The sequence below is a fragment of the Euprymna scolopes genome, chromosome 29 (assembly GCF_053919585.1).
Source record: "Euprymna scolopes isolate OS-2025 chromosome 29, ASM5391958v1, whole genome shotgun sequence".
Taxonomy (NCBI): Eukaryota; Metazoa; Mollusca; class Cephalopoda; order Sepiida; family Sepiolidae; genus Euprymna; species Euprymna scolopes.
Genome location: NC_136510.1, coordinates 18,653,021 through 18,668,057, shown reverse-complemented (window position 1 = coordinate 18,668,057; position 15,037 = coordinate 18,653,021). Strand labels below are relative to the sequence as shown.

Below are 15,037 nucleotides of genomic sequence, written 5' to 3'. Positions count from 1 at the left end.
TTTTCAGACTGTTGGCCTTGTTATTTTTGGAGTTGGTGTGTGGACTGCATCAGATAAGATCTTTCTCTCCGACATCATCGGTTCAAATCTTTACGAAGCTGCTTCTTATATGCTAATTATATGTGGCGTGATAATAATCGGGGTGGCCATTTTTGGTTGCGTTACTTCTTGGAAAGAGATGCGGTATGGAATTCTTTTGGTAAGTCAAATTCTTCAACTTCTCTTTTCAGATTGTTACTAATCGAATTGTCTTGCATCTTTACATGTATCTGCATGTAAACTTATACGTATGAAACGCCTTAAATAAGTTTCCACACTTTTATCGTATGGCCACTTTTATTGATAGTACACACATGAAACTCTAGTCCCCTTCAAAGTAATCTCCTCTGGCTGCAATGCACTTGTTGTACTGTTTCAACAACTTCTGGAATGCCTCATGAAAATCCTTATGTGTGAGCGTCTTTTCTGTCTTCAATTCTCTCATAACGACAGCCTCTAAGGTTTTCTTTGAGTTTAGGGAATAACTAAAAGTCACAGGGAGCAAGGTCTGAACCAAAGAGAGGGTGAGGAACTATCTTGATGCCCATCTTTATTTCTGATCTTCTCTGAGCACACTTAGAGCAAACTTTGCACAAATCTTTTATATCTTCAGTTCCTCATGAATAATTGTGTGTAGTTCCCACACTGACATCAAATTGTGCATTTATTGTCTCTTAAGACATACGACGATCCTTATCCAATAAACTCTGGTGTTCTTACTTCCTTACTCCTCATACACCTCTCATCATCCCTCACAAACTGCCTGCCTTCCTTTACTCTCTTATGCCACTCAAAAACTGATGCTCGATTCAAGCAAGATGGTCCAAAAGCAGTCTGAAGCATTCCATAAGTTTCTGAGGCATTTTTTCCAAGTTTAAAACAGAATTTTATTGCATTTCGTTTTTCTAAAGTATCCTCACATCCAGATCGCATTTTTGAAATTCACCAGCTGTGACAAATCAGGCTTTAGTAGGCTATATTCCAATGCCTGCTTTAGCTGTTCATTTGAACTTGAAATCATAAAAATTAGTCAGAAACCTCATAAGATGTTTAGCAATAACATACAAAGTTTTTAAGAGTCAATGTCAACTTTTAATGCCTGCACAAAAAAAGTCTGAAAACTTATGGAAGGTACCACATCATCTGAGTTCGGTGCTTGATTATTATGGGTTTTAAAATGGGTGTCTATGCAATAACCAAGTAAAAATGATGCAACAACAGTTCTGAATTTTTTTAATGAGGGCTTGTTTTGATCGGACTTTTGTTCTCATCTTGAGTGTTATTTGGGCAACGTTTCAGCCGATGTAGTCTTTGACCTTCACTAGGCATGTTGGTCATTATCTTGGAAAAGAAAGGAGAAAAGTTACTGGCTCTATTGATAGTTTCATATTCTTGTAGTTGTTTTTTGGCCGAATGTATGAAAAAAATTTGGTTGACAAAGGGAAGGTAATTCTAATAGTTTGACAGAGGATTATCTCCCTTTTATCATTGAAATTTTAAGTTGTACAAATTTTTGTTTTTCCTACAGTTAGAGGTTCCCATATGCTGCTAATTTCTATGCTTGGTCAGCTTAGTATTTTTTTTTTTTTTTTTTTTAGCATATGCACTCCTTCTTTGAGTCATCTGACTTTCCATCTTGCATCCCTGTCAATTATTTTACCTCATTCCACAAAGGGAAGTGTCTTTCTTTTTCTTTTCATATATGATCAGCTAGTCCCGACTTTTTGACCTCCCCTCATATCATGGCTTTACAGTGTTCTCCTAGCCTTACCTTTAGGGGGCGACTAGTCTCACCTTTGCGTAGTTTCTGCATTTGCATGAAATCTCGTTTAGTTTTTGTCATGAGACTTTCGGTCGGGGCTTGACTCATGCTATGTGTGTTTTTTGAGAGTCAAGTCACTCATGAATATTGTTCTGATGTCATATGGACTGCACATTTTTTAAATATTTTCAGACAAGCCCTTTATGTATGCTGTGCAAACTGCAGTAAGTTTTCGGGTATTATCCTTTGGTGTTTGCTCTAAATTTTCCAGAGCCGATGTAACTCTCTCTGAGTAGTTATTTCAGTGGAGGGTTATTTTTAGGCTGTCCATCTCCACATATAAAACCACGATCAAAAAAACAAAACCGACTCCAAGAATATGAAATCATCTACGGAGCCAATAGTCCGATTAAAACAAGTAATGTAAACAATGTTTATTATTTTGGACAAATGGCAGTTGCTTAACCAAAGTTGCTTAACCAAAGTTGAATGGTGAACCTACAAATCTTTGCTCAATCAGACTGACACACACAAGATCCATTTACAGAGTACTTTGGCCAACAGTCCTTAAGGGAGCCACTCAGCCTAGAAAGACTCACTGGCTTAACTTCCCAGTAGCTTTCATCAAAACCAATTGCTTGCTCTCCAACGTTCAACTATAACTCTCAACCTCTACTCTTGCTTCTCCTTTTCCTTGGCCATTATTTTGGAAAAGAAAGGAGAAAAGTTACTGGCTCCGTAGATGGTTTCATATTCTTGGAGTTTTTTTTTCTTTTTGCCGTGGTTTCATATGTGTGACGATAAAATTTGGTTGACAAATTTTAGGAACTCCCCCACCCCGATAAAAGGGAGATAATCCCCTGTCAAATGTTATTAGTTAGCCCCACTTTGCCAACCAAATTTTTTTTTTCACACATACGAAACCATGGCAAAAAAAATAAAAAAACAAAAACACAATCATCTCCAAGAATATGAAACCATCTACGGAGCCAATAACTTTTCTCCTTTCTTTTTCAAGATAACGACCAACATGCTTGATGAGTATCAAAGGCTACACCGACCGAAACCTTGTACAAGATAAGAACAATAATCTGATTTAAACAAGTTTTACAGATTTATTTAATATAGTATGATGCAAATTACGATACTTTAGCCAATGGATGTGCAGTGATAGTATCTTGATGTGTGTCTCTCAGGCTGTCATTGGTGGACTACTCTTACCTCTCTAAACCCTTATTCTGTCCAAGGGAAATAACTCTTTAGGTTGACATCATCTCCCTATTTAAGTAGTTAACTGTAATGAGAGCATTTAGAGTGAACTTGGAGGTGCTTTACTCTAGTGCGACTTTGCTTTAGCCAAGTCCCATAGGGTGTTTTATCATCCTAATTTACATTTGTTCGCATGGAGATGGCAGTTCAAATGTGTCCATTAACAAGTCGAATGGAATGGTTGAGATATTGTTAACTGGGTTACTAGAGTAATATTATGTGTGTTAAAATGGGTGTCTGCAATTTTCCACGTAAAAATGATGCGACAATCTGGAATGTTTTTACAGATTTATTGGATGTGCAATGACAGGTTGAAGCCATGTGTCTCTCAGGGTGTCATGGCGGACTCCCCTTTTCCGCTGAAACCAATGGTGATCAGTTCTGAATTTTTGAGATGAGGTATGAATGTTTGTATTGTTTTGATTGTTTGGACAATTTTTCTCAGCTTGGGTTTTATTGGCACAATGTTTCGGTCGTTGAAACCTACGACCTTCGTCTGGTGTAAACTTTTTTTTTTTTTTCTCTCCAAACTAAGAAAAATGGGTTAGCTCTATTTTGTAAGAAATCAGACCGTGAGCTTCAGGGTGTGTCTGTAAATTATAAAAAAAATTGAAATTGACCCTTTTTTAATAATTTACGAACACAATTTATAATTTACATTTTGATAATAGTTATGAGGAATAAAAATATTTCCCATTTATTAGCTTTCAAGTGAAAATTAATTATTAATGTATCACATGATCATTAAATCAGTTATTGGACTAGTTATTAAACTCTAACGAAATGCTGTTTAAAATATCTAAATTATTGTGGTACTTATACGGAATATGTAGTACCGTGCAATTACAAAAAAATTTTTTTTTATAGGAATTTAAATTTAATTTTTTTACAGCATCTTTTGTTTATTAAATTGTTAAGTGAAAGTATAGAAAAGTGTTTTGGCACACCTCACCATATTAAGAATGGATTTCTAAATGTTATTATTTCATCATGGTCCTTATTCTGCATAAGTACCATGACTGTACGTAAATAGCTTTTGGAAAAGCTTAGTTACTAAGAATTTTAAAACCAGAAATGACTTTCAGGCATTTTCGAATATAGCCAACAAAATGGAAAAATGATCAATAAACAAATATATAACAAATAAATGTTACCAAAGGCAAGATAGGTTACTCTTATACGTTGCCACATCTGGGCTGGTGCATCATCTGCCACTGCTCTCTCACTCTTAGACAAGGTCGAAAAAAGAGAGATTCCAATCCAATAGGTCACGCAATATTAACATGGATTTCCCTTTTCTCCTCAAACTATCTGGTAATGTGGAGCAGGCAAAACAATATCTCTGACGTCACTTCCTAGGATTTGCTGGAGAGCGGGGTGAGAATGCGACCCCATTTTGCAACAACTTTTTTGCTGCTTCTCTTAAAATAACTCCATAATGATTTCACTATTTTTTTTTTACTTGAGTCACCACTTATGAAGGCCTGAAGGCTATTTGAGGATAAGGGTTAATGAGTGTAAGGTGTAAATTGGTTAGAATTTGATTATTTATGAAGGCGGCTCAACAAGAACTCGTTTACATTAGATTTGAAGGCTACCATGTTGTATTTAGCTAGGAAGAAGACCAGCGGGACAGTGTTCCACAGGTGGACAGTTCTGGGAAAGAAGCTTTGTTCATGGAATCTGCGGAATAAATATATTTAAGGGGAAACTTTGTGCAGCAAAGAGATTAGCATGAGAAATCAACGTAGAATGGTTTTCACAATGAGATGAGTCCAAGTGGCTAACAGTGAATGATCATGATGTATAGATTGATGAGTTATCTCAATGAAGTCTTAGCTCGTATCTCGATGAAGTCTTGACTTGAGAGATTAGGAAGCTTAATTCAGTAACACTAATGACTGGACTCTACTGAGAGTGATGCTGCTGACTGGGCTCAAATGACATGAACACCAGTATTCAACAAGTTCAGTTTATGTAATATCCATGTTTGTTGTTTTATTGCATGTTGAAATTGTAAACTAATACTTTATGCTCAATGATCGTCTTATGCTACAATCGACACAGACAAGGTGGAAAAGAAAAACCATGGTAAGTGTGTTTTGGGGGTTGGTGGAGGTGCAAACATAGATATGCACAAATAGAAGTGTCAATTGTGGTATTAAATGTCTATTTTGATCGATGGAAAATTCGTGGTTTAGTTACATATGTATAAGTGTGAGGTTAATAATAGTAATAATAATCTAATTTATAAAAATCGCTATATCTGTCTCCATTTTTTTCAAACTGCATCTCCACCAAAACAGAAAGGCTGCAGAGCAGCGCGAGGCAGGTCAAATGATTGGGTTTCTTTTGTAGAAAAATAGTTGCTAAGGGATTAAAATTGAAAAAAAACAATTTAACTTGGCATGCGTAAGTCAACTTAAAGTACTCTTAGGTGCATGTGCCAATATACATTTATACATTAAAGTCTGTTCATTTTTAAATATTTCTCAAATGATAATAACTACATGTTTTGGTTTTGATTCCAGCTGATCGCATCCAAGGCATATATTTTTTTAAGTTTTAAAATCACTACCATATATTAGGTACAATATAATAATCAATAGAGAATTGGCTTTATAATAATATAACAAATCTGCATAAATTAAAATATCATACTTGAACATATTTTATGACTGAGCAATACTAGACACGCGACTAGTTGGTTGGTTGTTTTTGTTTTACGGCATATCAACCTTTTTCAGGTTATTTAATGCCGAATCTAGTTATTTTGAGGAACGATTTTTAATGGAGTATACTTGTTTTTTTAAGTCGGATTCTATTTAACCCATAGTTGGGACCCTAACAGGTACTACCACTCCAGGTCAGAGTGGACCTGGGAGCAATGGCAATTAAAGGGTGGCTCCACACTCCCCAAGGCCCGCAAGGTGGGGCCTCACCATCGGATATAGTTTTAGGTCATATTCAGGACCCACGTAACTAGTAGTCGTAATAATAATAATAATAATAATAATAATCAGTGCTAGTTTTTTATTTTTTAGTTATTCATATATGAAAAAACAATAAAAGGAAAATTATCTTTACAATGTAATCTGATATATAAACGGCTGTCTGTATGTCTCCATATTTTCAAACTCTATCTCCTCCGAAACTAAAAGTCGCAGAGCGCTGCTAGGGGCCTCAGATGATTGGATTTTTTTTACAGGTCGTTCTTTTATGGGTCTTTGGCCGGTTAAAATTGTTTTAAGGGCTCAAAAATGGGTCTAAATCGATAAAAAAAATCATTAAACATTTTGTAAATTCATCTTAGTTTATTTTTAAATTTTAATCGGTTTATATCGTGTCACGTTGGTACAGTGGTAACGTCACCAGCTTTGAATGCTACAGTTTCGATTCTAACTGATGGCACCTAAATACTTTTTTTCTTACTTTTGAAATCACGACTCTAATAATATATACAAGATCTGTACAAATTAAAATATTATATTTAACCGTATTTTGCACCCCAACCCACCCCGCTAGTATTATATATATATATATATATATATATATATATATATATATATATATATATATATATAACTAGTAAAACATAACTTGAAATAAAATAAAAAAAACATTAGAAAATAATAAAAATATAGAAAATAATTTATGTACAAAAAATTATAAATATGTATATTACATTAAAAAAAGCATAAACATTTTTAAAAGCATCGATTTATTACAAAAAAAAAAAAAAAATACAGTAAACCTTAAAATAAAGTTAACATTAAGTTGTATTGAATTAATGTGTTAATCTATGTATTGTTTTTAGTTTGTCTATCTCTTCCACTTTTTTCTTGGAAAATACCAAACCAATCTGGCTGAAATTTTGTATGGACCTTTGTCGTAACAAGGTGCAGCGAACTTAGTATTATGGTATCCGTTTGATGCACAGTAAGGTATTAATAGGGATTAGTAATGCAAAAATGAGCACAAATTTAACCATATTAAACCATCAAATTTGGCATAATGCACTCATCAATAGGTTATAACTTTTTCCCGTTTTTAACAAATCTGCTAGTAAATCATAATTAAGGTAAAATCGGATAGCTTGAGAAAGACTGTCAAGTCAGCAAGGCTATAGAAATCGGTATTATGCCTTTATTATTATTCATTTGTGCCCTAAATCAAAGGAGGACCTGATTTGCTGGTTACTGGTGGAGGGCTAAGAATGAAACTGTTAGTGATGCTTATTTGTGGATGCCAAAACAGGGATGTAGTTTTATAAAGCTGACAGCTCTCGGAGGACACAGAATGCCTCTGTGAAGACCTACCTGCAGAGGATGGTGCAAAATAGTGTGAAGATTCAAGAAGTCAGCTAGATGATAATGAAGTTACCGTGTTCATTGTTACAATGTGCAATGAGAAAAATGTGCAGTGCATATCCAGAGTTCAACCTAATAAGGGGGGGAAAAAAAAATCGAAAAAAAATCTGTATGATGTACATACCCATGACAAAATGAATGTCATATTCCAAAAATCACAGAAATTGATCGAGCAGTTTTTTTATATACAGAAAATCGGGTTTGTATTACTGTACACATAGATTCGAAAAAGTTGTCAAAAAACAAATATATAACAAATAAATGTTATCAAAGGCAAGATAAGTTACTTTTCTACCAAACTGGATATAATTTTCGTGTTTTTATTCAATTTAACATGTTTATTCAGCTCAAAAAACATACAGTGTTTACCGATGTATCGGAAAATTCAAGATGGCGGCCGATTCTCTCTTTAACACGGTAAGTTCGGGAAAAGGTGTTATAAATAATAAACTAGACAAAATACTATTAAAAGCCACCGCATATATGTCAAGTTATGTCACGGTAACATATATTGAGCGAATTTCTAACAGTATTTTGTCTAGTTTATTATTTATTACACCTTTTTCCAAACTTACCGTGTTAAAGAGAGAATCGGCCGCCATCTTGAATTTTCCAATACATCGCTAAACACTGTATGCTTTTCGAGCTGAATAAACATGTTAAATTGAATAAAAACACGAAAATTATATCCAGTTTGGTAGAAAAGTAACTTATCTTTCCTTTGATAACATTTATTTGTTATATATTTGTTTTTTGACAACTTTTTCGAATCTATGTGTACAGTAATACAAACCCAGAAAATCATTTTTTAATGAATTTAATAGTAAATTGTAGCCATTACAAGGCTGATTTTGATCTTGGTAGTGCAAATTTAGTTGTCTCCATCTATTTATTAAATATGGCGGATCAAAGCATGCTGCTCTTATTTCTCCATAAAATTTAATTTTCTTAGTTTAAAAGAAATGCTACTGGTACGCAAATTTTTCTCAGTTTTTATTTTAAAATTAGGTTGAACTTTATATTTACCCCGAATGTACCCCTAAAAATCAAAGAAAACCTTAAACAATTTTTCAAATTTTGTTTATTTTTAATCAATGTTTCTTTTCATATTTTATTTTAATTTAATTTTATTTTTTTTTCAGTATTTTGTGATTTTGTCTCTGATCTTCGTTTTCTTAATCATTGCTTCAATCCTGGCTGTCGTTTTTCGAGGAGAGGTAAGAAAACTTATTCATCCCCCCTCCTTTTTTTATTAGGTTGTACCTTTGTTTATGTGAATAAATACTTAAAATTATTAATAGATGCTAGTTCATAACCCCCCCCCCCCATGAAAACGGAAACAACAAAAATAAAGTAAAATCTATGATGTACGTAACCCACGACGAAAAGAAAATATCATGCACCAAAAATCATGTAAATTGATCGAGTAGTTTTATTTTTATAAAAAAAATAATTTTTAAACGATTAATGGAAATTCGTAATCTTCTCCTTTCAATGTTAAGAATGGCTTTCTAAAATCTCACAAAATTTGGATAATTTAATTATTTAAGAGGACGGTTCAACAAAAACTTTTTATGTTGAACTTGAAGATAACAATATTGTAGTCAGCTGGGAAACAGACCAGCGGAACAGTTTCACAGGCAGGCAGTTCTAGGAAAGAAGCTTTGTTCATGGAATCGATAGGCACCAATAGAGAGTGAGGAAAATTATTGATGGTGGTTTTAGTTGACTTGATGTTCTTTGTAAAAGTTTGACAAGGAGGGATCATAGATTGGAGCTCAGATGAACACGTACCATGAAAATAACGATAACGTCTCTCCTGTGGGTAAGAGGTTGCAGAGAAGATAAAAAGGCCATCACCTACTAGATTACGAAGTCGGTTTTGAACTTTTTCAAGGTAGGAAAGAGTGCTTCTAGCAGCTCCTGCCCAGATGTGGCAACAGTACTTCATCTTTGGACGTACTTGGCTCTCATACAGGTAGAGAATCGCATTTGGCGTGAGATATCTACTGGAGCAGTAGAATGATCCAACCATTTTTCCAGCGACCTTGTCAACAGCTTCTCAACACATGGAGCATCCCCAAGACAAGAGCTTTTCATTTCAATTGGGACCAGATGGGGATCATTGCGTTGATGGAGAGAAGCTTGGTTTTAGATGCATTCAAATTAACCAGCCACCTTTTCCCCATTGCACCATGTACTCAAGATCAGAAGAGAGAATTAGAAATCTTGGTCGTTGTCAGCCTTTGACGTGTTGTCATAGATGATAGTATCGTCTGCATAAATGTCTATGAATAATCTAAGAATGTGATTTGGAAGATCATTGGTGGAGATTATGAAGAGAGTTGGACCCAGGATGGAACCTTGAGGGATGCCAACGTTAATACTGTAAGCTTCTGATTTCTGCTCCTCAAACACTACTCTTATAAACCTATCAATGTTCATTGACTAGAAAAAGTTATTGCCAGAATAAACAGAAATAAACTATTCTATAGAAAGCTTAGAAAGAAGAAAACTGCAACTTATATCCAATCTCGAAAAATTAGAAGTACCCGACTGTTGATGCAATCCTATAAGATACTTTGTCATAAATTTTTAGAGATAGCAAAGCTTTGATATGTATTTTGTTTGTTTGTCAGTTGGAAGATGTCATGTCAAAAGCCATGGGAGAAACAATCCTCAAACAATATGGAACCAACCTGGAAAACAGTCCGGAAAACCAAGCCGTTACAAAATCTTGGGATGAAACGCAACAAAAGGTAAGATATTTTTGTATTCTTTGGACTACTGTTCTCATCTTGTGTTTATCTTTTAAAAAATTTTTTTTTTTTTTTTTGGCTTGGTGTCACTGGAAATGTAAAGTCTGTGTGTTCTTCAATGGCAATATTTTAAGTAGTTTGCATGAACTGAACTGGTGAACGACAAAGGAGGGATTGAACCTAGTAATTCACTTCAGTCTATCTGTTCATTTGTTCACACTTTTCTCAATAACCACGCCTTGGATTTTTGTGGGAAATTTTGCACAAACATTAGTCATGGTGAAAGTAAATTTTTGACAGAATGGATTTTCCAAGATAACTCTGGTTGCCCCCCCCCCGGGGTAAAATTGCCCCCAAATCGTTCGTTTTTTTGAAATTTTGCACAAATATTAGTCATGGTGAAAGTAAAATTTTTTTATTCAGAACCTTTCAAATCCAATTTTTTATGTGAATCAAAGACATAACTTAGTTCACTGCAGTCAACACTCCCAACATACAGCTTCATCATGATCGACATGCTCAATGTCAAAGTCATCATTTCCTTCACTGACAAACTTACAGCATTGGGTCAAAGGATTCCATCTGTGCATGGCAAGTTTTCTCTTTGTCGATTCATCACAATCGTAACATAAATTACTTCTTGCAACCTTCAGCATACCATGGCAATGCGCACCAGGGAAAACCGTCTCTTCACATAACATGCATCGCACAAGGTATGTTTCCCCTTCACAACATTCACCTTCCTTGACATAGCAGTCCTCTTTTATATCTTGGTCACTCTTGAAATTCTCTTTCCAGACTTATTAACTTGTGGAGGGGGACCCGTATGATCTGCTTGTTTTCTCCTCAATTTAAACTTACGGATTTTAATTTGAACTGGAACATTCCTATTTTGAAAATAAATAATTGTAATAATTCTTTTTCTATCTTTTGCAAATAATTCAAATTTTAGTATGTTATTATGGATGATAACGACTACCAGTTGTCAGAATTTCAGCTTTTCACAATTATTATTTCTAACAGATATTAGGTTTTAAAATTTTGTCCCTTAGTTTTGGACGCTACTATATATTTTGAGATTCATTGTCGTCTGGTGTATGATTGTATGAAAGTGTATATCTATACGCCTATAATTTTTTTTTGTGTATTGATATTCATATTAAAAACCCTTTTTTTCCGTTTATTTAAAAAGAAAATGCAACTTTATCTTGGAATTGTGTTCATCTGCAAAAGATCTAGCTAATTTGTATATTTTTTAAACATTCATTTTAATTAATTCCCTATTAGATTTTTTTTTGTTTTCTTATGGGATGATTATCCATAGTTAACTATTATGTTATTATGCAGATATTCTACATGATTTATATTTGCGTAAAAAAGGTTATAGTAAACCCAAACCTCTTTCTATATATATTTATGTATGCATATATATATTTGTTAAAAGAATTTTGCCTATCAAACTCCTCTGTCAATTTTTGGTTTACAGACATGAAACTTAATATATAGGATATTTGAACCATGCAAAACTTTATATATGGGTTTTAGCCGAGGAAAATTGGTGCAAAGGTGTAAAAATTAAAGAAATGGAACTTGCCATGTGAAGGTCGAATGATGGCATTACGAATATGCATGCATAATGTAATAGCTATTGGTTCATGTTTATAGCAAACATGTCTTCATAGGTCAGGTATTAACGTCAAAGGAAAAGGTAAATCGTAAGCTAAATGTTTTGGTTTCGATTCTCGGTGGTGGCACAGAAGTAATTTTTTTTAACTTTTAAAATCAATTATATATATAGAGTCCAATATAATAATAAATACGAAATCTGCATTAATCAAAATATCATAGTTAAGTGTATTTTAGGACCGGGCAATGCTGGGTGGCCTGATAGTATATATACAGGGTGACACCCCCCAAAAATAGGACATTCAATTGTTTTTCTGAGCATTTTACAGTCAACGGAGAAAAAAAAGCCAAAGACCCTAGTGTTTTGATGTGATGTTTTGAATATAATAAACTAGTTATGACTAAAGTTTCATTTCTTTCAGACAAAACACTAAGAAATGGAGCCTAATTAGAGTCAGGGCCCTTTTTTTTGGGGGGGGGTCACCCTGTATAATTATAATTCATAGTCATCTATCTCGTGTATATATGCGTGTTCATCTATGATCGTCTAGAGTTTATTGTATGTGTGTATGTACATTTAAATACAGTTCATGACGGAACAATAATATACATAGATACCTTTACAGCACAAAGTATGAATAACATTTATTTGGGATTTCAACATCTGGCCAATCGGACACCTACCTGGTCCATCTTTGGTCTTATTTGACGGGAAACTGCAAACAAGATTCATCTTAAGAACGACAATTTTATTTTCAGCAACTTTTTATTCCAGAGTGTTTTTTTTTTTTTTTCACTTTTTGGAAAACTACAACGCTCATCCTAAATTCTTACATTTGATGGGTGTTGAACCCCTAGCTTCCCTGTGTGCTCTAAGCCATTATGACTGGTCGGCTCCTTAACCCTCTATCTCCTTCAAACTCTTAACCCTAACAAATTTCCGTGTATCTCAAAAAGACAATGCCCCTCACTAAATGACGTCATTAGTATACATCACTAAGATAATCACCTGATGTTTTTACATGTCATTATTTTTAAGTTGTCAATTAAATTATTATGAAAACATTTTTAAGTTCACATTCTTAGTAACTATTAAATGTAAATAAATATCTAAATATTTTGATTATTCTAAAACATATTTTGCTGACAAAACTTTTTAATTGAATAATCATAATAATCGTCGACTTTTCGGCGTTGCCTGGTCAATATCTAACCACCCTCTTGTAACTGGTTTTCTCTTGATAAAATCTTATCTTTACAATCACTGTTTGTCTTTCATCCATCCCCATAACTAAATAGGTATCAACTTTTGTTCAAAGGAATACTGGAGCATAACGAGAATTGTTTGATAGATTAGAAAATGATGTGCCCCCCCCTTTTTTTTGCTCGTTAGTCTTTTTTGTTTTCTTTCCTTTTCACTTTTTTTTTCTTGTTTTTTTGTTTTCTTTCACTTCTTTTATCATTGGATTTTTAAATTTAGATGCGATTTGGATGAATGCTTAAAAGCAAATAGCTTTAATTGCTACCATTTTTCCTTACCCCACTTCAATAAAATTCACTTTCTTTGTCATTCTCAAAAGAAGCAAGAAGTTTTCACAGAAATATGTGAACTGAAAATATTTTCCAACTAATAAAAATAGTTCCAAACTCTAAAATTCAGAATTCCATCTAGTGTATTAATCTTTCTTCTGTGTAAATCTATCAAAATACCCACACAGTTAACTGTCCAGGTTCAAACCATGACTCAATCTAACACATAATACTGCACGTACATTTAAGCAAAATATTTTCATGTAATTGCTACAAATAATTTTCTCTAAATGAAATGTTATTATTTTTACAATTGCTGCTTGTTTTCCATCCGTTTGATCATTTGTATTTTATTCTAATTTTGTTTCATGTTTCTGACTTGATTGTACATCTAAAAACAAGAATAAGTTTAAGATTCCCAAAAATTAATAGTCAGAATTGTCCACAAAGACCTGTGAGGTAACACATAACATACTTGGTAAAATTCAGTTCTAAGTGAAACTCTTCTGGAGGGTGAAAGTCCAATCCTCAGTACGGACAATACTAAGAATACAATAGTGAACTAATTAAGACCTCTACCTGGTCATGTCTAATGGAACGAGAGCATGTACGAAATTACAATTATCTCTAATATGATGGATGGATGGATCCATCCATCCATGGATTAAATAAAGAGTTCTGTTTAAAATTCAGTGCAAGTTCCCAAGTTGGCAGAAAGGTTAGTGAGTTTGGCAGGATACACTTGGAGGTTACATCCACTAAAACAGTGTGAAAATCTGAATGATATAAATTATCAATTTTCATAAATTAAGAAACACAGATTTTTAAGTTAATTATTTTTCAGAACATTGCCCCTTTTCTTGAACTGGAAAATTTTAGCTAAATGGTAAATAAAAGTATCAGTGAGATCTGAACTTTTGAGTGTCTGATTTTATAAATCTGAAGAAGGTCGGAAGTTACATTGTGTGAGACATCGTGAAAAGAAGACTAAAGATGAGTAGTCTGAAGAATAAAAAAAATCTAATTTTATTGTCGTGTATTTTCACCATTTGCCATGATATTTTGCTGTCTTAAGTTAAAACCTAGAATTCCTTTCACAAAGTCTTATTTCTTTGTCTTTTTACTTGTTTTTATATTTTTATTTGAAATCTAGTTTCTTTTTTAAACTTCCTTTTATTTAACAAAAAATTCTTTAGAGGTGGTGAACTTTAAATCAACTCTGTTTTCTTTGATTGCTGAATTAGCAACTATCGGTTATTTTGAGTTTACTTTGTCAATTCATCATAAAGAGACTGACGTCTGAGCAGTGTTTGAAAATAATACAATCAATTTAATGAGAGAAACATTTGATGAATGAATAATTTCATAGAATGGACCTGTCAACTGATCATCTCATTCATGTTATTTAATCCCATTAGATTATTTTTTGGAGGGGGTATGTAAAGTCCCATATTTATGCTGATAAACCAGACACAATATACCACTTGGAAGACAACAGTCGACACATTATTGCTGAAATATAGCCTAATTTAATATGTAGAATTGTGAAAATTTGGCTGTTACATTAGACCAAATACGCAGAGGTGGGGGTGGGGGTCCATATGCCCGAAATTGTATTTAAATTATGAATGCCAAAAATTAATTTTTGGAATAGACCACATATTTGTATGATAAAAATATTT

The 15,037-nt window shown here is 33.5% G+C and overlaps 1 protein-coding gene across 2 annotated transcripts in view; it reads left to right on the top strand.

Annotated features, from left to right (window-relative positions):
• The window catches only part of LOC145252526 (CD151 antigen-like), an 89,598-nt gene that overhangs the window by 53,995 nt on the left and 20,566 nt on the right, over nt 1–15,037 (top strand). For both annotated transcript variants that reach the window (XM_080112074.1, XM_080112073.1), the window contains exons 3-5: nt 8–199; nt 8,583–8,657; nt 10,080–10,199. In XM_080112074.1, coding sequence (XP_079968200.1) covers nt 8–199; nt 8,583–8,657; nt 10,080–10,199 — 387 coding nt within the window. The remainder of the gene's footprint in view (nt 1–7; nt 200–8,582; nt 8,658–10,079; nt 10,200–15,037) is intronic.